This window comes from Henckelia pumila, chromosome 3, assembly GCF_033568475.1.
Source record: "Henckelia pumila isolate YLH828 chromosome 3, ASM3356847v2, whole genome shotgun sequence".
Classification (NCBI taxonomy): domain Eukaryota; kingdom Viridiplantae; phylum Streptophyta; class Magnoliopsida; order Lamiales; family Gesneriaceae; genus Henckelia; species Henckelia pumila.
Window position 1 is genome coordinate 58,804,002 of NC_133122.1, and position 26,031 is coordinate 58,830,032.

General features: G+C 36.2%; 2 protein-coding genes across 15 annotated transcripts; both read left to right on the forward strand.

The window, feature by feature from the left end:
• Positions 1 to 426: 426 nt before the first annotated feature.
• Positions 427 to 12,327, forward strand: LOC140886458 (uncharacterized). 14 transcript variants are annotated; one of them, XR_012151565.1, is made up of 22 exons: positions 427 to 868; positions 995 to 1,253; positions 1,718 to 1,823; positions 1,910 to 2,051; positions 2,317 to 2,581; positions 2,701 to 3,068; positions 3,385 to 3,455; positions 4,255 to 4,405; positions 4,549 to 4,723; positions 5,392 to 5,626; positions 6,089 to 6,595; positions 6,927 to 6,984; positions 7,076 to 7,163; positions 7,452 to 7,526; positions 7,809 to 7,892; positions 8,338 to 8,481; positions 9,061 to 9,142; positions 9,825 to 9,907; positions 10,007 to 10,061; positions 10,229 to 10,295; positions 10,595 to 10,645; positions 11,133 to 11,528. XR_012151565.1 is itself a non-coding variant. In XM_073293036.1 (21 exons), exons 1-20 carry the CDS (start codon positions 589 to 591, stop codon positions 10,292 to 10,294), a joined length of 3,294 nt encoding a protein of 1,097 aa, XP_073149137.1. In that variant the 5' UTR covers positions 427 to 588; the 3' UTR covers position 10,295; positions 12,217 to 12,327. The 14 variants fall into 14 exon arrangements, 9 of the variants coding, with proteins under 9 accessions (XP_073149137.1, XP_073149136.1, XP_073149135.1 ...); XR_012151564.1 differs by having other exon boundaries at positions 11,160 to 11,527; XR_012151563.1 differs by having other exon boundaries at positions 10,229 to 10,458; positions 10,537 to 11,531.
• On the forward strand, positions 11,567 to 14,488 carry LOC140886460 (vicilin Cor a 11.0101-like). Its single transcript, XM_073293043.1, has 6 exons — positions 11,567 to 12,837; positions 12,924 to 13,099; positions 13,182 to 13,262; positions 13,332 to 13,601; positions 13,701 to 14,022; positions 14,113 to 14,488. The coding sequence occupies exons 1-6, from the start codon at positions 12,171 to 12,173 to the stop codon at positions 14,265 to 14,267; spliced, it is 1,671 nt and encodes a 556-aa protein (XP_073149144.1). The 5' UTR covers positions 11,567 to 12,170; the 3' UTR covers positions 14,268 to 14,488.
• Positions 14,489 to 26,031: the final 11,543 nt, after the last annotated feature.

Below are 26,031 nucleotides of genomic sequence, written 5' to 3' on the forward strand. Positions count from 1 at the left end.
TATTTCCCCATTGTTAGTTCGATGTTTAGATTGTTTTGATTTGATTGATAATAATATAACAAAAGCCGATGTGAACATATCGACTAATTAATATTGGACAGCCAGCAATCCAAATATTTGAAACAATTTAATAAGAAGATAATTTAAGAAAATAAATAAAAGAAATGGATGAATGGTCAGAAAAAAATGTCTCAAACCCACATTGCATTAAAGTTTCAGACTTCAGTTGGTCTTGGAAAATAAAATGTTAAGTGGCAAGTGAAAGGGAGATAAATGAATGTGTTTTATGAAATGATCTCATGAATAATATAAATTTGTATGTGTTTTTCAAAATCGGACTTGAAAATCGATCGGTTCAATCACGGATTTAGTTACGAAAACATTTACCAAATTATGAAATTTCAAAGGATTGAATTTCATGCTAATCTCACACGAAAAATATATATTTATATTCCAGTAATTCAGATACCTGACATGCGCGCCAACCATATGATATAAATATAATATAACAACGAATTTTAGTTTCATAGCAATGAAAAAAGGGGAATTATGGGATTATGTACAACGGTTTGATTTTAGATTTGGATTATGAGACCTGGCGAATCCTCGTTATTGTTAACCCTAATTTTAGGGTTTTTGCTCGGCATTGCCGGGGAATCTCCGACATGCCTGACGGTGTACAGAGAAGGCGGTGCGCCAGCGGTGTTTCAATCCCCAAAATGCCCTCGTTGGAAGCCCTCTACTTTCAACTCCGGCGCCAAGACCCAATCGTCCGGCGCCACGTGCCAGTCTGCGATGCTTAGAGGCCGCCGCAAGACCATGGAGGATCGAACTCTCTGCTCATTCGAACTTCGCATTCCTTTCCCTGGTTGAGTATCGGTGATGAGTGATGACTAGAGTATATATATGAATAACGGAGGATTAAATTTACTTTTTTTCTTTTGCTGCAGGATTATGTAGGCATTTCTTGCTGATTTTCTTCTTGTTGCTGCAGGTCCTAAGGGGGTCAAAGAAATCAATGTTAGAATGATGGCCGTTTTCGATGGGCATAATGGTTCGGAAGCGAGTCAGATGGCCTCGGACTTGCTGTTGGAGTATTTCATTTTGCATACTTATTTTCTTCTCGATACCACTTACTCCATTTTGTCACGAAATTTTGTGTGGCTGCTGCCTGGTAAGGGAGGAGCCGTTCCTGCTTTCCGCAAGATTGAGTGGAATGATGACACCAACAGGCAAATCTTGGATCTTGGAAGGTTCTTGTTGAATGCTTTTGAGAATTGAGTTTTATAAGTCGATTACTGGAAAGAATTATTGTATGTCTATAAGTATATCAGTATTTTTTTGGTGACCAAGTCGATATCCAACCGTCAATCTGAAAATTACGAATCTATTTCAGCTCTTAACGTTATTATCAATAAACCACATTCAAGGGTCTTGAAAAGTTTTTCCTTTTCCATTTGTTCAAGTATATCGTTTTTGTCTCTTCTTCCTACGTCCACTCGTGGCAGAGAGTTTCTGTTGCTGGTGGTTTTTTTTATAGGCACCATTCATGAATAATATTTAATGGCTTTAGTGGATTTTAAGCTGTTGAGATATTATTTGATTTGTTTTGGTTGCACTTACTCTATCCTTATGAAGGATTGATTGCAGTTAGAAGTTTTATTGTTTTTCCTCCATTGCTTGTTTATCTGTGATGTAAATTAAAATTTATATATAGGTTCCAGGTGACACTATCTGCTATATTAGACGGATCTTTTCCCCTTGAAATATTGAAGGAAGCATTGCTGAGGGCAATTCATGATATAGATGCAACATTTTCTCAGGTGAGTAATTATTATGTTGATATAATAAACTTTCTTAAATAACTAGATTCTCATTATTTCCTATCTCGTCCACTTGATTTCTAAAGGATGCACATAGGTACAACCTGAATTCTGGCACTACAGCTACTGTGGTACTTCTAGCAGATACTCAAATTCTAGTAGCCAATGTCGGAGACTCAAAGGCATTTTTGTGCTCTGAAGTATATCAGTCTCCTTTTGAGGCTAAAGGTGATATCCTCTTCTGCCTTCTCAATTGAAATAAATCAGTTTCTTAGTGAATATTGTTCCAAAACAACAGCAAGATCCTAACTTTCATGTTTTTAAAAATCTGGGCCTAGTAGAAAATATGATTTTATTTTCAGACAATAATGTCATCTGCTTTTTATATAAATTCATGTTCGTCGTCACTGAAAAGGTTTTTAAATTTTTTTTTCAGTAGGATTACAAGTTTATAGAATTTAAGAATTTTAAATTACTTGTTTGCACATTGCAGCAACTGTATTCAGGATAGTCAGGCAAAGAAGAGCGACTAATACTTCTCCATCCTTAAAGGATTATCATCGCTTAAAATCAGAAGCTTCTAATGGATGGATGTTTTTGATTGCCAAAGAACTGACAAATGATCACCACCCTGACAGAGATGATGAAAGATCCCGAGTGGAATCTGCTGGCGGTCATATTTCGACGTGGGCTGGTGTAGCTCGTGTGAATGGCCAGTTGGCTGTATCTAGAGCAATCGGAGACATACACTATAAAAGGTTAGATAATTTACGTATTTTGTTCTTCGAAATGATATTTTTGGAATCCATCTTGTATATCTAAAACAAAAGAGTTGGAAAATACGCGGCCTTTTATTTAACCATTAGCTTGTGGACAGTTATGGTGTAATTTCCGTTCCTGAGGTGACAGATTGGCAACCTTTGTCAGCCAGTGATAGCTATGTGATTGCTGCTTCTGATGGTGTTTTTGAAAAGCTTAGCCCCCAAGATATTTGTGATCTATTATGGGAACCACTTTCTCAAGTCTCAGTGCCTCCAGAACCCGTTTCTTCATGTTATAATTCATTAGCTGAATGTATTGTCAATATTGCATTTGAGAGAGGAAGTATGGATAATTTGGCAGCTACAACCTTTCCTGTCAGAACATTTGATTCTTTAGAAACTTTGTGGCGGGCTTGGAGTCATAAATCAACGAAATCTTTATACTCTACTATAGGATATCAAAGACAGCTCGACCAAATTTCAGGTGATCTTTATTATGTAGCACTTCAAGAAATTTGTGTTTTACCCGGAGATAATTATAGTAAAATCAACGATTTTCAATTGTATGAGTTAATGCTCCTATAGATTGACGACAGACGATTGATATTTCTGGAAACGAGCAATTTTGCTGATGCTGATGCTGATGCTGATGCTGATGCTGATGCTGATGCATTAATGCTTACATACTCATGTTTATTTCCGTTCTTATGCACATTATGTTTTTGAATCTCAACGGGTGTTCTTCAGCCTTTGTTTCAGTCTTCCAGATGTACTAATCTATGGTTTGCTCATTTTGTCAGCCGATGATGACACTTCAATACTCATTAAGCCGCTGCACCATCCATATAATGCCAGGTTTGATAGATTATTGGTAAGCATCATACTGATAACCAGCAATTTAATGTAAAGTATTCAATCGATTCTCGCTTTTTGTTTTGGTCTGCTTCCCATTTGTATTCCAGTATATACGTATATATATCTACTCAAGTTGAAAAGGCACATGGCTTTATGAACGCACACAGGCCATCCAAGGCTTTCATGTTTACTGTGTGAGTGCAACGTCCTAGTTATGTACACGAGGTTAAGCTACTACATGGAACCTTATGCTTCTGTGGGCTAGAATTCACTAAGCCCTAGTTACGCAGAGGTCCAACTTTTCTGCTATCAGGATCATCATCACCATGCAATCTTTAGTTCCAAATTGGTCTATTCAGCTACATTTATCGCTGGTTTCCTTTATGCTATGTTTGAGATTAATGCTTTAGTTATCACAACACATGCATGATAAGTCAGGCTAATTTTGATCTTTCTTAGTTCCGACTTTTCTATTTGTATCTCCAAATAGCAAGTTGCATAGAAACTACAAAACATTACTGTTTCTCGCATTTGCATGAATTCCTTTGCTGTGAGATTCTGTTCGACGTCTCTTGGACAATGTTTGGGTATCTGAGCAAGTTTTTCCTATTCTTATTGGTTTAAGGTATGCAATTTAGATTTAGTTGGTTGGGAGTTTCACGTGTAGTTTTTGAGCAACAATGTTTAGAGATGGATGATTTTAATGAAATATGAGAGATTTTTCTATGCATTCTGGATTCTCTACATTTGCGAAGTGACAGATCAATGTTTTATTCAAATGAAGATTGGTTGTTGATTAATTACTCTTGCTGCAGGTAGAAGGAAAACACAACTACTTTGGATCCTTTTATCTATCTGAAAACCTTGACGTAAATGATGATTACACATTTTGGCTTCATAAAGATGACCAAGAATCTATTTATGACTTGGCACATGCTTTACCTGGTGGAGATCATTTTAACTGGAGTACGTTACATAATTCATTTTTTATGAAAACTCCTGCCCTGTGCTCTCAAACACTGTATATGGGCTTGCTGAAATCTTTCATTGAACGATATTGTTCAAATCGATGTCACTGATGATTAATGCTTCTGTTATTACTGGTGCAGGTGGACCTTTAGATTTGTTCAATGATCACCATATTTGCGCCCACTTTGGAATGCTTATTGATGAAGATACAGATCAATGTGTGAATTCTGATAGTTTCTCCAGATTCATTGGTTTGCTAGAATCAATTCCTTTTCATTATACTGGTCAAAACGAGCACGGGGCATCAGATTCACGGTATATTTCTTTCTTACTTTTTGTCCTGTTGGATTTATGCCTAAGTGGAGGATAAAAGATTGTCCACGCTTAGTTGCTGCTGTTGTTGGTCGAGTAATTTCAATTGTCATGTGGACTGGTACTTGTTAATATGATAACAAGATTGTTTACGAAGTGCTTAAGGAGCTATGTTTTGAGCTGTTTTCATGGCATCTTTACGGTTAGGAAGCCTTATGTGATCAGAACCTTTCTTCAAACAAATAATTTGCCTCAGATAACCAGGGCTTTATCTGTTGTTTCCTGAGCTGTAACAGTTCGGGAATTTTACTGGTGCTTGTACCTATTTTTTGTGGATAATCGGAATGCCAGATATTTGTGATGTTTTAGTACCAGTGAATTTAAGATAATTGTTAGTGCATCGGTTTGTTATTATGCTCACATTTTGGAAACGTCAAAGGTGTCAAGAAAATTACAGTTTTCCCATGAGATAGTGTGTTTTCGATTGATCTGATCTTGATCAAATAATGTGATGGGTTATACCTTCTGTTCTGGGGAATATCAAAGTTGTCAAGAAAGTTATATTGCATTGGCTGTCTAACATTGATTGCCTCTCTTGCAGATGTAGACTCGTGTTTATTGTTGATATTTGTTATACATTGGATTTTGAATATTATATATTTGATCTTTAGATACATATTAAAAAAGAAGTTTGATCGTGGAGCATATGGAGAAGTTTGGCTTGCTTTCAATTTGAATATTTCTCATGTTGGGAAAGATGAAAAATGGAGCCATGGAGATAAAAATATTTTTTCCAGAAAAGATAATTTTGGGGCATGCAATGAAAAGCTGCATACAAATTCACTTGCTGAGGATTGCAACTCCACACATTCTGATGAAAATATGTTCATTTTGAAGAGGATAATGGTAAAATTTCACAATATCACCCTTATTTGCAGATGGGGTTTATGACTTCATTACTGTTTTGCTATCTCTTCGTAAATGATTTTGCTTCTCCTGCATGGTGTAATGGTATGAATAATAGCATAATTGCTGAAAAAATGCAGGATAATTTTATTTTTTATCCTAAAAAATCTCTATTATGGAGAACTATAATAATGTCTGAAAAGTTGATGCAAGAGTTCTTTTTTATTCATTTTTAACTCAGCTTCTCTGGGAAGGCAAAGAGTATGCAACTGCAGAGACAGCACGTTGTTTTCATTGATGCTAGATTTTGAGTCATGAATAGTTGTAGTGATTGTTTACACCTTTGTTTTATGTATTAAGCAAGAATACAAATATTCTTTGTGATTTTGTAAGATGAAAACTTTCTTGGTTACATGGTCATGGAATTCTTGATGTATGACATTATGTGATTTCCGCCAACAGGTGGAAAGGGGAATTGCTGCTTACTTGAGTGGACTTCGAGAGAAATACTTTGGCGAAGTTTTCTTAAATGCCTCTCACTGTATTCGAGGTTCACTCGCTGCGGAAGTCTCGGATTTTGTCTGGACAAGGTCACCATCCAATACATATGGCTTCATGGATGCGAACAATTCAGTTATATTAGAAATGGAAGAATCTTTGAATATTGAGGGTATCCCTTTCGAGGAAAAAAGACCACATGGAGTTGCCCATGAAGAAGGATTGAATCACATTGCAAGATATGTTGAGTCTTTTGAGTCACGTTCTAACGAAATATGGCTTGTATTTCATCATGAAGGTGTGTCATTGTCAAAACTCATTTACACTGCTGAAGAAGTGGTAAACAGTGCCAACAAAGAAAGAAGTGAAGAGGGTAGGCGTGTTCAGGTATTACGGCCATCAAAATGGTGGCATTGGCTGAAGACAACTGAAGAAGGAAAAGAGGAATTTCGCAATATAATTTGGCAGTTGGTATGCTAATTGTATGTGCTTAACATGGGCATTTTTTGATGATACCGAATTTGGCATCATTTTAAATTGAAAATTTGTTACAAGCCTCTCCCTTGAGAAGAGGATGGAATTTTACAGTGGTTTCTAGAAATTTCTCATTTTCAAAGTTAGTGCAATATTTTTAGGAGAGTCACAATCATAAGTGTAACGTTTTCACAGTTGTTGGCATGCATACCAGAATATCACTTTTATAAAATTGTACTTTCTGGAGGAAATACAATTTAACATATATATGCCGTTACTTTTTTGTGTCTATTCATCAACCTCTTAACATGCTTCCTTTTGTTTTCAGTTGTTGTCACTGAAGTCCTGCCATGATCGGAATATCACTCATCGGGATATTAAACCTGGTATGGTAGACACTTATTTGTCATGCATTAACTATTGGTAGTTTTTATGGTATGATGCTAATGGACGATGCCATTTGATTTACCTTGCTAGAAAACATGGTCATTTGCTTTGAGGATCAGGACTTTGGAAGTTGTTTGCTAGGAAGCCCAAATGGAGATAAGAGTTACACAACAAAAATGTACGGTTGATTATATGCCGACATTGTGGGTTTTCCTTTTTCTAGTTTATCAGAAGTAAATAATAATTGACTTCTTGCTATCAAATATTAATTATTCTTCATTTTGTGAGGATGCCATAACTGGGGGCAAATTTATAAATATCTGATGTTTTTGTATGTTAACTGTTAAACCTGTTGATAAATCTTCAAATAGAAGTTGTTTGTCCAGCACTGATAGTTAGGAATTTGGGCTTCAAACCTTGATGGTGGTTTGACAAGATTTCATGTCTTTCTCTATCAATTTTTCAGGCGCATTATTGACTTTGGTAGTGCAGTGGATGATTACACTGTGAAGCATCTTTATGGATCTGTTGGACCTTCTAGGTATTATATTTCCTGTTTGCTGTTTGCCTTTCACCTTTTGGTTCTTTGCTTCCGACTTCTGTACAGCAGTATTGTATTATTAACGCAGGTTATTAAAGTATCTCAAAGATGTATGATTATATGACATTTAGAGAACAACCCCCTTGTCTCAAACTGTTTTGGAAGCATATTTCTTAATATTTGAGATGGCTTTTAGGAAATTTATACAGCCCAAATGTCTGACAAAGCACTTGTTCTGTTTCTTGCTGAGTGCTTGACATATGTTTGTTTTCTATCTTTCAGCGCTGAACAAACTGTTGATTATGCACCACCAGAAGCTTTTCTAAATATGAGTTGGTATAAATGGCCGTCAAGCATCACAGTGAAGTATGCATACTTTCTGTGGAATTCAATAAGCTATACTGTATCAGTGAATTTGTTAATGATTTTTTTTTTGTTTGGCATAATTTTAACAGTGAAACACCTAATGAGCGGACTCCAAATTTTTGTGGAAATTATTTATTTCATTCATGAGTTGAAATGTTGATGGAAGGCGTTTATTTGAATCTGTTAGCCTGAGTTGAGTTCCCAATTGCATAAAAAGATACTGGAGAACTATGTATAGTAATAATTAGTAAGTAAATTAACTTCACCTTTGTGGGAAGTGATAGACATCGTTTGAAAGAAAAATGTGGAATCGCAAGGGTTACCCCTAAAAAAAAAGAGCCCTGGAAAGGAATTGGTTGAAATTTCAAAATTGCATGTTCTTCTTGAACAGAACAAGGTTATTAAATTTGTCTTACTTCCATCTATGAACTGTTTTCTTGGATAGGTATGACATGTGGAGTGTTGGCATCGTGATGTTGGAGTTGATTTTAGGATCGCCAAATGTGTTTCAGATAAATTCTATAACACGTGTACTTTTAGATCAACACCTCAAAGGTTGGAATGATAACTTGAAAGAGCTTGCTTACAAGTAAGTCCAGAGCATTATTATTAAATTTTTGCTTTTATAAATCATGTGGAGTAATATTGTGAACTGCATCATTTGGCATCTGTTACATATGATCGTCTGGACAGCTTCCACACTATACATTTGTGACTGAATGATTTCATACATATTGTCCTCAAATTGTCGGCCCCAAGTTACTGTTGCTTTGGATAAGATTGAATCAGAAACATCTGTCACAAGTTGCTCTTCCCCATGTTTCCAATTTCTCAGTAAAATGTCAAAAGGAATTTCTTGAGACGTGGCTATTTTGCTATCAGATGATTTACATGGTCATTTTGAAATAATTGGCACACACATGCATCATGACATGCACCAATATTGAGGTGAAAAAGGATACCAATATTGGTATCACAACTGGCAGATGTTGATCTATGCATTTTCTTTGTGTTTGCTTTTTTGATTTCTTAATTAACTAGCATATGCGCACCACACAGTTTTGACAATTGTTGCTGTACACATGGTAAACATTTGTAAAGTTATCACCTCTCTCATTGATAGATGATTCTTGGTATCTCAAGTGACCTGCTATTTCCTTGATGGCAGACTTAGAGCTCTCATGGAATTGTGCATCTTAATTCCTGGGACTTCCTCGATTCTTCGTCAAGATTTTTACACAAATGGTCAAGTGAGTTCCCTTACTATTTAATTCTTTTATCTTGTATTTTTTTCTTAATTTTGTGAAGATGGCAGGTAATTTGACCTGTCCCTTTTGACTCAATAAGGTTCCTATTAGGATGAATTCTCTTATCATTTTGTTGGCTTGGCTCAACAGGAACCATTAATAATTAATAATTCAAGGAATATGCTTTGTATTGGTTCGTGTATTGTAATCTTTGAAAACTTATACTCGCAAATTAATATCTTCTGGGAATCTGTAGCTGTCGGAACTGCATGGCTAAAAAGATGACACCGCTAACATATCTATTGTAAACCAACATCATTTTCTCTGGTCATTGGGCTGGTGTGCCGTAGCCGAATCAAGGTTTCCATGGCTCCATACTCTTGATTCTATGATAAATCCAACGCCAAGGATCTACAGTATGATTCTGGGAATTAAGATATGCTGAAAGATTAATTTTTTTGTGCACTTTTAAGCGCTTTGTAATATTGTTCAAGGACGAAAGTTATTCTTATTTAAAGGTATCCTATTTATTTCTGGTTATTGCTGTATGATCTTGTTGTATTTGCCTAGTCCAATGCCAAATATCTGGAACTTTATGACATGAATTTATCTCATGCATCTACAAAGTTAATTGTGTAAGTGCACTCCAATAATGGATGTTTGATGTGCTTTTAATTGGATGCAGGGTTACAATTCACCTGTTCCTTGGAAGTGCTCTGAAGAATTCTTTTCTGATACAATAAAGAGTAGAGATCCTCTTAAAATAGGGTTGGTCTTTAGCTTCTCTTTCCCCTCTTAACTTTGCATGTCTTGTTAACCGATGAGTTGACGATTGTTTATACCTTCTATTTCTCTAAATTTTCTTAGGTTTCCAAATGTCTTGGCAATGCGTTTAGTCCGAGATTTGTTGCGGTGGGATCCGGTAAGTTTCGTTCTCGAAAAGCTTAATGTAACAGAAATTTAGCTATTGCGATTTCAACTTAACTGATGCTTATGGGATCTCCATCATTTCTTTTTTGTCTTTTTTTTTTGGATTTTGGAATTCTTTTCTGAGAAAATGCTTGTGTGTGTGTAAACTTACCATGTCAGGAGGACAGGCTCAATGTTGATGATGCCCTTAGACATCCTTACTTTTCACAAGCTTCTGGAAAATGAGGTAAATTATAATTCTAGTTTTGTTCATCCCACTGCTAGTTCTCTATTCAGTAAACAATTGACTGTCACTTTCGGTAGACGTCTTACTGAAGAGCAGTTTACATTAATTGAAAATCAATAAAAACAGCCGACATATACTAAAAATCAATCTAAACTTGTCCCATGTGAATTAAACTAGAAGTACCACAGTAGCTCTATTGCGCCATTACTAAAAGGAATACTTGGGTAAAAAAACAACAGAGAGATTTGATTCTTCCCTCCGACTTTACGTTATTCTTCCGTTGTTTCGTTCTTTGTCAGGAGTTCTTCCTTTTACATCGCAAAATAATAAAGGAAAAGAAAAAGGTGCTGGTAAGCATCAACTTTCGTTCCTGCGTAAATGGATTTTTTTTCCTTTTTAGAGTACGGAAAGTGGTTTTTTTTTTTTTTTACAGAAAAAGAATTAATGTCCACAAAAATAAATAGTAATAAATACCTTACTAGTTAACAACTTTAAGCAAAAAATGCATAATTATTCTCTCAATTGACATAATCAAGGATTATTTTATTCTACACCTTCTATGCTACATTTGGAGTGTTTCTCTCCTGTGATGTGGTCAAATGTTAGTCTTTGGATCATCAACACATATTTCAATTTCTATAAAAATGTAAGGGACGTGAATTCCTTCGTACATATTATGATAATAATAGCATGCTGTGTTTTTCTTTGCATTTTTCTTGAAACAAACATTGAATAACTCACACACACACAAACATGTTTATAGAAAATATATTCTATATATGTATATTTGATATATAAGAAAGATAAGATAAGAAAGATATGACTCATTGCTACTAGTTGCTGTTTTTTTGTGTGGCAACCTAGTGGAATTCATCTCTCTGGTGTTAACATGACGAATGCATTCACGATACCAAATTGAAGATAGGGATGAAGTGAAAGGGTGCGCCAAGAAACGACAGAATTTATTGTACATACTCAATACTCCTTTAGGAAATTGGTTGGGAACTTCAGTTCCGCTGTCTACACTTATATTTTTGCACCATTTTTTATATGTACATATACGCATAATATGATAATATGGTGGCCAGCTGCATCCTACTCATGTTCAATCTTGTCCCTTTTTTTTTTTCCTTTTTATAATGTTAAAATAAGAAAAGGAGAAATTAATCTATTCGTATGCCATAGTTCAACTTCGCCATGGTTCCAAAATCGACGATTTCGATTCAATGGAACCCATTTTAGTTCAAGTCTATGTTTCTGAACTATGTAACTTGTAACATATCTTGGTGAATTTTGATTATATGTACCATCTGTATATGTCATGTGGTCGTGTGATATGTCGTGGTACGTTGAAATATGTCGAGCGGAAAACTTTGTGATAGATAAGTACGGATTGCATGGCCGTCAAATTTAGTTTCAGTCCAAAACATGTTTCAGAAGAACACCTCAGTTTCTGAACATTAATTAATTAATGTATGTAGAGAAACGACGTTGCTTATGTCGTCTGCGTTTCCCTTTGTCCTTTCTTCATTGATTCATACTTATCTTGCCCTACGATTTTCTATCGATTTATATAAGTTTTCATACTAGTGAATTGAATTGGTTTAAAATATTAAAGTTTGAAATTTTAAATTTATGAAACATTTTTGGATTTCTGTACTGCGAGTGAAGTAAATATTTACGCGGCGATAAGTTTCGCTGTTGTTGAGACACGTGTGAGCGGACACCTGTTATCATGCATGCATGGCATTGTCACTTCCATGCAAGAACACCCCATTTCAGGACACTATATAAATCTGCAATCTACGTACAACACAATTCATCTTCATCACTGAGAAATCACAGATCATACGAGGAATTATATATAATCAAAGGATGGTGTGTTGTACCAAAGCGAGCTTCTGTTTGGTGGTCTTTGCAGCAGTGTTGCTTGTTTCATCGTTCGGGGCTGAAGATCCCGAGCTGAAGGAGTGCAAGCACAAGTGCAGAGCCCAGCAACGATACGGCGAGAAACAGAGGGAAGCGTGCGTGAGCCGCTGCGAAGAATACAGTAGACAGAAACAGGAGAGGGAGCACGGCGGCGAGGGTGGTGGTGGTGGCCGCGGCTCTTATGGTGAAGATGACCAGTCCTCCTGGATTAACCGAGACATCCCGACGACTGAGCGGTTGCAGAAGTGCCTCCAGGACTGCGAAACTCGACACGGGACGGATCAAGATCGCTGCCGGAGTAGGTGCCGGAGAGAATATGAAAGTGAGAGAGGAACATATGAAGGTGACGAAAGACAAGGGGAGATGGAGGAAGAAGGACAAGAGAAGCAGCAGCGATACGAGGAGAATCCGTACGTGTTCGAGGATCACCATTTTGTCACCGGGCCGCAGAGCCAACACGGCCGTATTCGGATCCTGCAGAAATTCACCGACAGGTCGAAGAAACTCTTCCGAGGCATCGAGAATTATCGCTTGGCGATTTACGAAGCTGATCCTCTGACTTTCTTGGTTCCTAATCATTGGGATGCCGAAGCTCTGGTCTTTGTTGTAAAAGGTATTTAATTTGTTGTAGTAATTCAGCGTAACGTCTGTTGTTAATTTGTACTTGATTCATTATTAATATGTGCCTGTGATATTTAGGAAAGGGGACGGTGAGCTTAGTGACGAAAGACAGGAGAGAGAGTTTCAATATCAAAGAAGGTGATATACTGAGGATCAAAGCGGGGACTACTGCTTATCTTATCAATAGGGATCAGAATGAAAGACTTGTTCTAGCCAAGCTGATGCAGCCAGTCTCGACTCCTGGTAATTTTGAGGTAAGTGAGGTGAACAAGTACCGATTCTTGAATTGATGTTATATATTCATGTAGTTTCGTTACTTTTTGACAAATCAAACAGGCTTTTTACGGCGCCGGAGGGGAGAATCCAGAATCATTCTACAGGGTCTTCAGCAATGAAATACTGGAAGCCGCATTTAATGTAAATATTTTACACTACCAAATTTATTTTCTTCCTCGGGTTGCATGGGATGATCTAATTTTCTTACAGGTTAGAAGAGATAGGATAGAAAAGTTATTTGGGCAGCAGAAGCAAGGTGCGATATTGAAGGTTTCCAAGGAGCAAATCCAGGGCATGAGTCACCACGAAGAGGGTGGAATCTGGCCGTTTGGCGGTGGCGAATCCAAAGGAACTTACAATATTTATCAGGAACATCCCACACATGCCAACCAATACGGACAGCTCTACGAAGTGGATTATAGCCGTTTCAGGTCTCTCCAAGACCTCGATGTTGCTATTACTTTAGCCAACATCACCAGGGTACGTACAACATTCATCTGTCCTTTTTGTTTGCTGTTTCTTGATTTTGTGTCTCATATTTTCCCACAGCTGAAAGTAATTTGATTTTGTGTCTCGTAGGGTGCAATGACGGCCCTATACTACAACTCGAGGGCAACAAAGATTTGCGTAGTAAAAGACGGAGCAGGCTACTACGAAATGGCGTGTCCCCACATGATGTCTCAGTCACATGAGAGCCACCAGCGCAAGCAGCCTGAAGGCTCCCGCCGCGAGTCCGGCGGCACCCCAAGCTATCAGAAGATCAGCTCCCGCCTGAAACGCGGCACCGTGGTGGTTGTACCGGCAGGACATCCTTTCGTGGCTGTGGCCGCCAACGATCAGAATCTGCAGCTCATTTGCTTCCTAGTCCACGCCAATGACAACGAAAAACACACACTCGCAGGTGAAGTCTTGTAATATCATATATCATAAAAATCAAATAAAAGTACCTGTGCAGATTACAACAGATGAAAAGTATATCGTAATTGTACAGGGAAAAGAAACGTAATCAATCGGCTCGAGAGAGAGGCGAAGGAGCTAGCATTTGGGGTTCCAGAAAGAGAAGTGGATCAAGTTTTCAGAAGCCAAGAAGAAGAGTTCTTCTTCAAGGGACCTCGCCAGCAACACTGGGGATTCTCTGATATGTGAAGAAGATGCATGGTGCGAGAATCTCCCTCCTGGAATCGTGTTAGTTTATTGCCAGCTTAGTTTATATTATATATATGTCTAATTAACATGATAATAAACAAATAATAACGCTAAACGCTGCCGGACAACTCTTTGAGATGTAAATATTAATGTATTATGTATCTTGTCTTCTGTGTAATCCAACATATATAATGAATAAAACTCAGCTGGTCTCGGCCTCTCGGGGGAGTCCCGCCAGCTTTTTGTTCAAATATCTCTCTTTCTCAGTTCTCACGCACGATTACGGATTACGCGAGTAAATTTAGGTGATTTATTTTTTGTTCTTGCAAATCTTAAAATACATGTAAAATGGGAAAACATTTTAAAATTACTGAAAATTTTGTTTCAGAAAACACAAAAGTAGAGCGCGTGATGTGCACTTATAGCCCAGCCCAATTCAGCCCAGAAACAGGTGGTATTTTATTGGGTCGACTCAGAGCCGAATGTACCCATAACGTAGAAGTAGATCCAACTCAAAGCCCAGAGTTGGATCTGTAATATTATTAATTTTATTATTATTATTATTATTTTGTTAATGTGAAATTTCAATAAAGGCTAAGAAGATATTCACACGCAATTCAGAATTAACAAGCCAATCATTAATGATATATACTTTGGTATCTTCAGAGAATACTGCTGCATGTACTACAATCACGTGCATTATTGTGACTCTCATACTTCACAGTACTACTGCAAGAAAAAAGAAAAATTTTGCAATTTTTTTTTAAAAAAGGTATTTTATTTTTGAGCAAATTGACGATGAATCCCCAAACCCAAACTTGACTTTGCCCTAGCTTCTTACCCATAAGATTATTTGCAATAGCTTCCTAGGACCACAAAACTTGAATATTTAATTGTTTAATTTTTGTACTGGATTTATGCTTTTTTATGCTTAAAATCTAAAGACTGTATGCTAAAATCTGAAGATTTTGTGCTTATTCATGGTGCAAAGAATTATCCGCAAAAATGGTATCAAAGCCTTAGGTTTATTATTCAGACATAATATTATTAGTTAATTCATGTTTTTCTTTGTTAAGGAGAAGATTTTTTTTTAAAAAAATGACTTTAAACGAAGGTTTGAATCAATAGGATTTTATTCATATGAAATCCTATAAACAAGTTAATCTATTCACAATAGATTACTTACAACAGGTTGTGATTAATGCTCTTAATTTTGAAGAGATAAAGAAAAATGATTTCTAACTCTCAATTTTTAGAGATTACCCCAGATTCCTCTAAACTCTCCGAAGATCTTAGAGAATTCAAAAGATGGTACAATATTACAGCAATCAGCTGTATGAAATACCTCGGCAAATTGAAGAAATCCTTAAAAAATAAGAAGAAATTCTTGAAAACCTAAAGGATCTTCAAAATAAAATCATAAATCTAGAACACACTTCGGGTTCTAGAAAAAAAAATACAGGAGGAAGGTTACCACTCTCATTTGGTACCGAACCTTTGTTACATCAGAAAGGTAAAACCAAAATGGTCCAAAACCTTTAACCAATGATGAAATGATGATTAATCTTATAAAAGCAGTATCAGAGAAAAACACTATCTGATGACTACTTTAGAAAGATTAAATCTCGAGGATCTACAAGATCTTGCGGATTCTTTTGCGAATCTCAAAGTAGTAGATCTAAAAATGAATTCTCCTGAGGGTGAAAAACCCATAGGGAATCCCCCAAGATATGTGGTTAAAACAGAAGAACCACTAGTGAGTTGCAGGTTGGAGAGAATTCACATCCAGCAGGAACCAGATCGAGAAAGAGTAAAATCCCACTCCATCAAACTCGTTACGAAAAAATTGTTTTAGATCCAATACATCCTTACGGGGTTATGTTAAACCTTGATGTTTTGGACTTCAAAAACAGAGAAGATCTTATAGATGATTGGACGTCAGCTATGAGAATAGCAGCAGGGACATTAGATCTCAATAAAGAATGATTCATTAAACTTCTAGAAATGAGTCTAATGGGATCTGTTAAGATCGCATGGGAGATGACTATGCCAGAAACTAAGGAATCAATCTTAGCAGGAGAATCCCTCAGCGAGATTGGAGAAAGAATGGCCACCCTATTTAAAGCACAATTCATAGGGGTAGACTATTTCAATAATCAAGATACAGAGAAAAAGAAAAGATATACTCAAGCTCTTTATAGCCTCGATTTACATGATATCTGCTTAGTTGATGAATACATTATGTTATTCACTAAATACAGATGAAATTCGGGAGTCGAGAAAAATATAGCTATTCAGCTATTTTTTGCAAAAATGCCAAGTCCCTGGAGAGAAATGCTGATTAAAGAATATGTTCCAGGCAATCTTGATACATTGGCAAGACGTGCCTCCTTTTTGAAAGTAAAATTAGCAGAATGGTGCCATATGACAGCATTACAGAAGAACTACAAGAAAATAAGGGGTATAGATAAGCGTACACCTTTGCGTTGTAGAGAAAATGATCTTCCAACGATCATTGGAAACAAATCACATGGATTTAAAAGGAAGAAATTCAGAAATAATCCCTATAATAAAAGAATGAAAAGTTCTTGGAAACCAAGAACATTTTGGTCCAAACGAAAGGCCAGATCCTATAGATCAGGTAGAAGAAGTGGACCTACAAGAACATCCCCAGCAATAGGCTCATCGCAAAGCAGGGGAAGAACACCATCAAAAAGAACTTTCAGAAGAACTCATACAAGAGCAAGTGAAAGTTTCAAGGATTGCAACTGCTGGACATGTGGAACAAGAGGACATATATCTACAAATTGTCCAGAAAACGAGAAAAAAGGAGTTAAACTCTTTGAAGCAACACCAGATATGGATGATGCGGTCTTCTTTCAAGATCTAGTCCAAGTATACCAATTTAAGGATATCCCCTCAGATGAAAGCATATACGAAGAAAAGATATTATTTAGTCGAGAAGTTTCTGAAGATGAATCAGAATCAGAATCAGAGTAAAGAGGAAGTGTTTCGCCATGAAACATATGAAAGTTTGGCTGGGTTCTTTAGTCAAACCACGGTATCTCATAATATGGTCCAAAGGATTATGAGAGAAAATTCAACATTACAGAAGTACCAAGGATTTTCGGCAGGACAAGTTGAAAGAGTCTTAGAAAACCTAGGGCTAAGACAAAGAAGACATAATTTGATTTATAAGGTATCCAGAAGGGAAATGGCGATCCCTATGGAACTAACCAGTAATCAAATTGAAATGCAGTTAATTCCCTTTGAAGAAATTCGAGAAGAATTACAGAAATTAAAAGCAGAAGTAGCAAAGACAATGTCTTGGATTCATATTGGAGCAATCCAGATTATGATCAAGGCTACTTTTAAAAAGGGAATAGATTCACCCATAGATATCGTAGTATGCGATAAAAGAATGGGGAATATACAAGATGCGGTTCTAGGAACTATCTCGGGAAATTTATGTGCAGAAAAAATTGTGGGAGTTATTTATCCAAGAATAGCCTACAATTTAGCTGATAGAGATTTTAGTCGAGCCTTGACTTTGCATCAAAACTTCAAGGAAAAAAGACTAATGAAGGAAGGTAATAGGCCATATTCTATTACGTATCAAATTTCATATGCTCTTTCTAATACTCACCATTCTGAATTATTTATTAGAAATGAGTTCATTGAAATTTCAGAGATCTTTGGGAAAGTTGCTCAAGCAATATATCCGGAAAGAATCGAGTTTCCTTTAATTCAGGAAACAGACATTCAAATTCAACACAGACCGGTTCTATACAGAGACCTTAAAATAGAACCCCGAAGGTTATCTTTCCAAGGAGACAGAATAACAAGCAGGAGATGTGACAAATCTCTTATTCAAAAAATTCCACCAGAAGAAAAAGAGTTTTCTATAATAGGAAAACTTAGATCTCCAGAAGGATGGAAAGAAGTGAAAATAGTATTCGAAATTACAAGTCATCGGAACTTGTTCCCTTGTAACTCGATTTACTATTTGGAACAACAGGAAAAAAGAACTTACCAAGGAGTGATAAATATTGGAGAATTGGAAGTTCAAATCTGGGGAATTCCAGGAAAAGGAATAGATCAACTCATTCTTGGTCTAGAATTCCTAGAGGACCATAAACCATGGAAACGCCTTGAAAAAGGAATAGAGTTCATGGCAAAAGAAAAGACTTGGAGAATTCAATAAGAATTCTACGAAATGAAAAACCAAGAGAATTGGATAAGGGACAATCCCTTAATCAGATTCGAGAACTCTGTTCACAGACAGAGGAAGAAGCAACAGTTGAAATTAGTAAGTCATGAACATGATTTACTAGAACGCATTGAAGAAGTAGAAAGGAGTAACCATACTCTACCATTTGAGGCCTTAGGGAAACTAAAGGTAAATATTCTTAATCGGATTACTGAGTTACAACACAGTCTGTTAAAAATGGCGGGGCCATTTAGTAATCCCTTTAAAAAATGACAACAAGTCCTTTCTCCATATACATTTCGATAGGGATGTTATATGAACAATATAAGGCTGAGTATTTTGCAGCTATATTGACTCGAGAGCAGGAATTTGTACAGCAAAAAGAGGAGTCTTGAGACGTCCCGTATTTTAAAACATTTATTTAAAAGAGTTGCGGAAAAAGAGTGAGAAAATTTTTCAAAACTTTTTAAACTATGATGGGATTGCATCGCTCTAGTAAATCAACAAATTCATTATATGAAACACGGATGCAACCCTACATTTAAGTCCATCTAAATTACGGCACGTCAAAACCTGCTACTAACATTTTAAGAGGATAGGGGAAAGTGAGTTCAATTAATTAACTATGTATATAAAATACATTTGAAAGACGAAATATTTGAGATCCTCAAAACTCATCTTTAAAAGACTGACAATGAAAATAATTAAACCATTACATTTAAACATCGTACATAAAATATTATAACAACATAACATAAATAAACTTAGATAAATATTTTCTTTTTAAATATATCAGAGCTTTTAAACTATTGTGTCATGCAATGTCTTCGCCTCTTGGACTCTTTAGCCGTGCTACCCAAGCTTTTTAAATCAAAACGGCTAAACCAACTGCACCATTCAAGTATAATGAGTCTAAAGGACTCAGCAAGATTAAAATAAGCATATTGATATCATTATAGCTTCAAAATACTTTAAACATAAAATGACTTGAACATACATAACATGATACCTTGAACTTGAAGAATTTTAACGTAAACATCATGGAACTTTAAACTTAAAATCTTAAACATGAACTTCAAAATTTTTAAAAGATGCAAGGAACTTAAACATGAACATCAACTCACTTAACTTTAAATCTTGAAAATAGAATTCATGCATATTCTCAAAACTTTACCATTTTATTCTTAAATAAACATTTGCACTTAACATCTAATAAATAAAAGCATGCAACTTGGACAACATCAAACCGTGAACATAAACCATGAACATAACATAAAAACTTATCGTTTTGGGGTGATGAATTATGTGAAATTGTGGCAACCTTCATAATGGGCACATTCATCTTTTCTTGTCGATCAACGCATATGGCACTAAGCCTCATAGCATTCGTTCTTTCATTTTCGGAGGCCCCTCCGGAGCTCATCCCGGAGGACCTAACCCGTACATTGAGCCATATTTGGAAAGGTCCCTCCGGAGCCCAAACCGGAGTACCAGTCCCGTATTGCCACCACAAAGACACATAAAACATCAAAATATTTTCATGCATCAACATATCATATATTCATGCTTCATCATAACATTATTCATTCATGCTTTATCATCTTTCATTTCATCATAACTTTCATCTTTCATCATATCATTTCATTCATTATGAAGCATTATTATTTCATCGTAACTTCCTTCATAACTTTCATTCATGAACATAAAACTTTACTCGATAACTTCATGCATGTCATAAATGATAAAAATTATACTTTCATATTGAACATAGGTTTCATGAATGAAACATAGACATGTACATGCATCACATAACGTAATCAATCCACGTAAGTCGTTCTTTTCGTTCCTGATTTAAAACTTGAAACTTTTTGCATAGAAACTCTTAAATATACTTTAGAAGCCTTTAAAGATCATAACCATGAATTTAGGACCCTAAAATCAAAACTTAAGAAAATTAATTCGAGGCTACAGCGCTCCAGCGCTGAAAGAAAAGCGCTGGGGCGCTATACTTGCGCATTGACAGTTCTACTGCACTGCAGTTGCTATGCATTCACACTGATATTTCGAGTTCTTGAGCCCAGAATTTGGAAAAGTGATAAACATGAAAGTTGTAGCTCTTAATATTGGCTTTCTAATGCAGAAATCCTCACTTAAATTGGAGTTTTCAGTAAAAAGGTATACTCATTCTCCCGAGCTGTGTCACTGCCGGAATTTCAAAACATTCGACATACTTCGGGGCATTTTTGACCAATCTTCAAAAATGATTTTGACAAAACTCAAAACACGAAAGTTGTAGATAAATAAGTTATTTTTCTAATATAATTAGCCTCATATCATTTGAATAAGTAAACTAATATTTATTTTTAAAATCGTAATGAGTGTCGCTAATCCGAGATAATCGAGCACATGCAACATTTCAATTCTTTAACTAAAACTAATTCAATACTTCAAAATATGATATTTTCTATTACTATAGCTATATAATTTAATTAAAACATATCTTTGAAGCTCTGGAACTCATCAAAACTTTAAAATAAACATGTATCTCTTGAATCAAACTCAATAACTTGACAAGAACGACTTATGCTTCACGATTTCGTATCATCACATAACATGCTCTTCAAACCATTAAAATATAAAAACATCATGCTCTTGAAATTCTTGAAAATCATACATACATATCTCAACATACATCTTTTCATATCAAAATAAATATATTTTGAATGGTGGTTTCAAAACCTTAAAAATTTGTACTTGCCTTTGATCTTTGAAGAACAAGATTAACTTGGACCTTGGTAGAGATCTAACCATACTCAAATGTTATCGAGACATGCTAAAGAGGTAACCAAAGGAAGATGAAATCCAAGATGTTGTTAAGCTGTTCCTAAGATCAAAATAACACTTTTATATGGTGAGAATACACCAAGAATAAAAAAAACAGAATATAAGAAGAAAGGGAATAGAAAATCTGTGCAGAAATGTCTTACAAGATGGCTTCGATCTAGGCTGAAACTGAAAGAGTGGGTGCCTGGTTAGCCAACTTGTGGCTAAGGGCTTTTATGACTCTATGTAAAACAATCTTTTGTTTAATATAATTTACACTTTTATAATGGCATTGACTTTATCTTTCTTCATATTGTTATATTATGATATACTATTGTTGTTTTGATAAAGATCTTGAATATACTATAGTGTATGTAAGATGTGGTAGCAAATGGGGATGGCTATCATGAAACACATCTTATAGTCACTGTATATTCTAAACAGTTCCTAGTCAATTGAGCCGTCCGCAAATAAGGATAAGGATCGCTCGAGATTGAGACTAGCATTTGCGATGCCGAGTACCACGTTTCATTGGTATGGAACATAGAGATGTTCAAAGCATGCAAATGGATATTCATATGATGAATGATCGAACTACCCTATTCGGACTTTCCAAGTGGTTATCACTTATCTAGTGGATAAAGTCCGCGGTTTTGGTTGTACACCATTAGTCTTTATTACTTGAAACATCATTGAGACTCTATATGCTAGTACTGTACTTTGACTCGTTTATCGACTCTATTGGGGTCATCAGGTGTCGGGATTGGGTACAGTTACGACACATATAGGAGTCGATGCTTTGTTGTCAAGGATTCACCACATACTTGCGAGTGTGGATATCCTATGCGATCTGAGGAGATATTAGTGTGACGAATCTCTGGCCAGAGTACATGATGTGTTTTAGGTTAATGGGTTATCCTAGTAACACATGCGATGTCACTAATAGATCTCCAAGATGTTATGCATAGTTATCGAATCTCGAACGACTCTCGATATACCAATGGTTGTTGATTCGATCGGGATATATGGTTGAAGGGGCCGTACTGTACGCTAACCAAAATCTACTGGTTCTTGCGGGCACTATCAGTAATACCTAGGGAATCATGGGGCGATGTTGCTAGGCGCTCTTACCATGATTCGATGGGTAAGTCGGAAATTGTTGTTCCGAGTCACAAGGAGTTGTGAGCCCACGGCTAGCTGTATTCCTGAACCATTGAGGGTTACACAAGTAATGGATTACTAAAACCCCGTAGAGATAGTTAAATTTAAAGAGTTAAATTTAATGAAAGAGAAGTTGGACTTCTTAACTAAAGGGAGTGGAATTTCCTAAAATGACATAGGGATGGACATTTTTTGGAAATCACTGAATTCGGATTCAGAAAAATTATCTTGACTCTAAAAGATGCAGAAATGGTTTCTGTGCACATTGGTAAAATCAGTTTATCAATCGGAGTCACGATGAATTTTATATTAATTTTTAGAACAACGGGCTTGGCTTGTTGGGCTTAAGTTATGGATTGTGGGCTTTAAGGAGTTAGAGTCCTAACACAATTATAACTTAAACTAGTCTAGAAATTATCTATAAATATATGTGCAGTGTTCGAAAATTGCATGCAATTCATTATTAGAATTTTCGAAAACACTACAAAATATTTCAAGAGGATTTTTGAAATCTTCTGTCCCTTTCGGAGAAAATTCGGCTTGTGATTTTTATGAAAAATTACAATTTGAATTAACAGATCATATCTGTTTATTCTCTACGCAAACTTCTGATTGATTTCTAGTGCAGTCAATCAGAGAGTTTTGTTTTCTATTCGTGGACTTGATTGAAGAAACGTTCGTTCATCAGTTCCGGGGATATACAACAAGAGCAGATTAAATTCTGTTGGTGTCCATAATCTCGCTTCGAGATTTTAAGGTAAAATATTTAATTGTGATTATTTATTTTACTTACACAAATTTAATCGTAAAAGTTTTGATACCCAAATATGGAATCGTTCCATATTAATAAAATAAAATTTTTAAACTTCCGCTGCACCGGGTATCAATTCTAATTGATCTGAACACCGATTTCCAATATTGGTATCAGAGCCAGGTTGCTCAAATCAAATGATTAAATTAATCGATTGTACAAAATTTTTAAGCCTCGGTTTTTTGAAACAAAACAAATTTTTTAAAAATCAAAATTTTGACGGGCAAAACACGGGCAGCGATCGGATCGCTGCCCAATCGCTGCCCGAGTCGCTGCCCAGGGCAGTGACGGGCTGCCCAGCCCGAGCCCCGGTCGGGGCACGGGCTGCCCGGGATCCGGAAAATTAAAATTTTATTTTTTAAAAAATTTTGAATTTTTGAAATTCTAGTGTTTGATCCGATCAAAAATTGTTTTTGATTAGATCACGAGGCATCGGATTGAATTGTTCGAGTCCGAAATTTTTAAAATTGATTTTCGGATAAATTTGAATTTTTGGAAAATTTATAAATTTTATCCGTTAAATTAGATTTTATAAAATTAATTATTTTGGTACAATTGATGATAAGATATGATCTTATGGATGGATAAGATAAAATATGATTTTATCTTTTAATTATGATGCCTTTGCATGTTTATCCAATTATTTAATTATTGAATTAATGGATAAAAGATGATGGATTGCCATGACCAATGTTTTAGGTGTATGTTAGGTGATTTACATTTGTCTTATTGTTGTTGGTGTTTATTAATGGGTTTGGTTTATAGCCCAATATGATTGTCATATGTAATAAAAGTGGGCCTGGTTTATGGCCCGTTCCCACCCCTAAAAATGTATCCCATATTTGTCATCGAAATTTATTGTAAATTTATTAGACTTAGTGGGAGACAAAGATTTGAAGAAATGGTGGGCCCAGCAGACAATGAAGACCGAAAAAATGTAAATTGGAAGCACAATGTAATAGGATTGCATTGCATACTTGCATATCACCTAGGATTGGACTTAGACTCGTGATTGGCAACCACGGTCGATTAGTTAATGGGATCGATCATCCTTAAATAATATATGATATTATTGATGTATGCATGTTTAGACTAAATTGTATGAATCCCCCAAGCATACATAAATTGCATGATGAGACAAATTTTCAAAATTAAAAATCCCTCATTTTAAATATGATTTAAAATTGATATCAAGATTAATAAAAAGGGAATTTAAATATTGTTTAAATATTCCTACCTTCCATAAACGATCAATGTATGAGATGCTACCCGCGGATACGGTCCGGCTCATATTATTGGGGGGACCCGTTCGTCGGAAAGCTGTACATTGGATCGACACATGTTGTAAGTTGAGTGGAACTCCCATGGGATTGGCTCATATTATTGGGGATCCACATGGCGACCGTCCATCACAACTTAATATTGATGGGTTATCTTGACATGTCACAATAAACGGCGTCATATTATTGGGCCCTTATTGGACATGAGGTAAAAACGTAGAGGTTACTTTGGAAGCAATTGGGCTCTACCTTTTAAAAATTATGGTTGGCTGATATTATTCGGGACTATAGTTTGTCAATTGGACTCCATGTTCCCACTAAAGAAAATGTTTTTCGTTTTCACTAGAGGGTGGTGAAATCGTCAAAATAGTGGGAGTGTGATTCATAAAATAAAATTCGCCATATTTTATGTCTTAGTAAATTATTAAACAAATCATTGATTATTGTCTGTTTCCTTTTCAGTATACTATTACAATGACTTCTCGCAATCCACTGTTTTCAATTCTCGAACAAAACAAATTGACTGGCGCAAACTATATGGAATGGTTCCGTAAGTTGAAAATTATTCTTACTTAGGAAAAATATTTCTACGTGTTAGAGAAGCCGCCTCCGAAGGAAGCCCCGGCTAATACAAGTCCGGAAGAGTTGGCCAAACTTGATTTATGGTGGGACCATGATATCAAGGCCAAATGCTACATGCAGGCTTCGATGTCTGATGAGCTTCAAAGGAGATTCGAGGATGCCGTGAATGCTGCTGACATTCACAAGAACCTCAAAGAACTCTTTGGAGCTCAGTCAAGGTCGGAGAGGTATGCCACCGTCAGAGAGCTCATGACGAGCCGCATGCGAGATGGGACTTCGATCCGTGAGCATGGGGTGCACATGATTGGACTCATTGAAAAGTTGGTAACACTCGACTTGACTTTGGAGCATGAACTTAGCGCGGACTTGTTGCTTCCATCACTTCCTTCATCATTTGACGGTTTTGTGATGAACTTCAATATGAACAAGATAGAGGCCACCCTTGAAGAGATGGTCAATATGCTTGTCACATATGAAGCCACACTAAAGAAGGATAAACCGGTACTCTTGGTTGGCTCCTCTTCTAACTCTAAGAAAGGACCAAGTGGAAAGGGTAAGAAACGTTCTGCCCCGCCCAAGAAGATTGTACCAAATAAGAAGGGAAAGGCCAAGGCTTCAATTGGAATAAAAGATGAAAACGTTTGCCATTACTGCAAGAAACCCGGTCATTGGAAACGTAACTGCAAGGAATACCTCGAACAGTTGCGAACTGAAAAGGGTATGTTTTACATTGAAATAAATGTTTCGCTTAATACTTCTTCTTGGGTATTGGATACCGGATGTGGATCTCACATTTGCAATGATTTGCAGGTGATGACAAGAAGTCGTAAGCTAAGGATGGGTGAGACCCAGCTAAGGCTCGGGAATGGTTCTAGAGTCGAAGCCAAAGCTATAGGA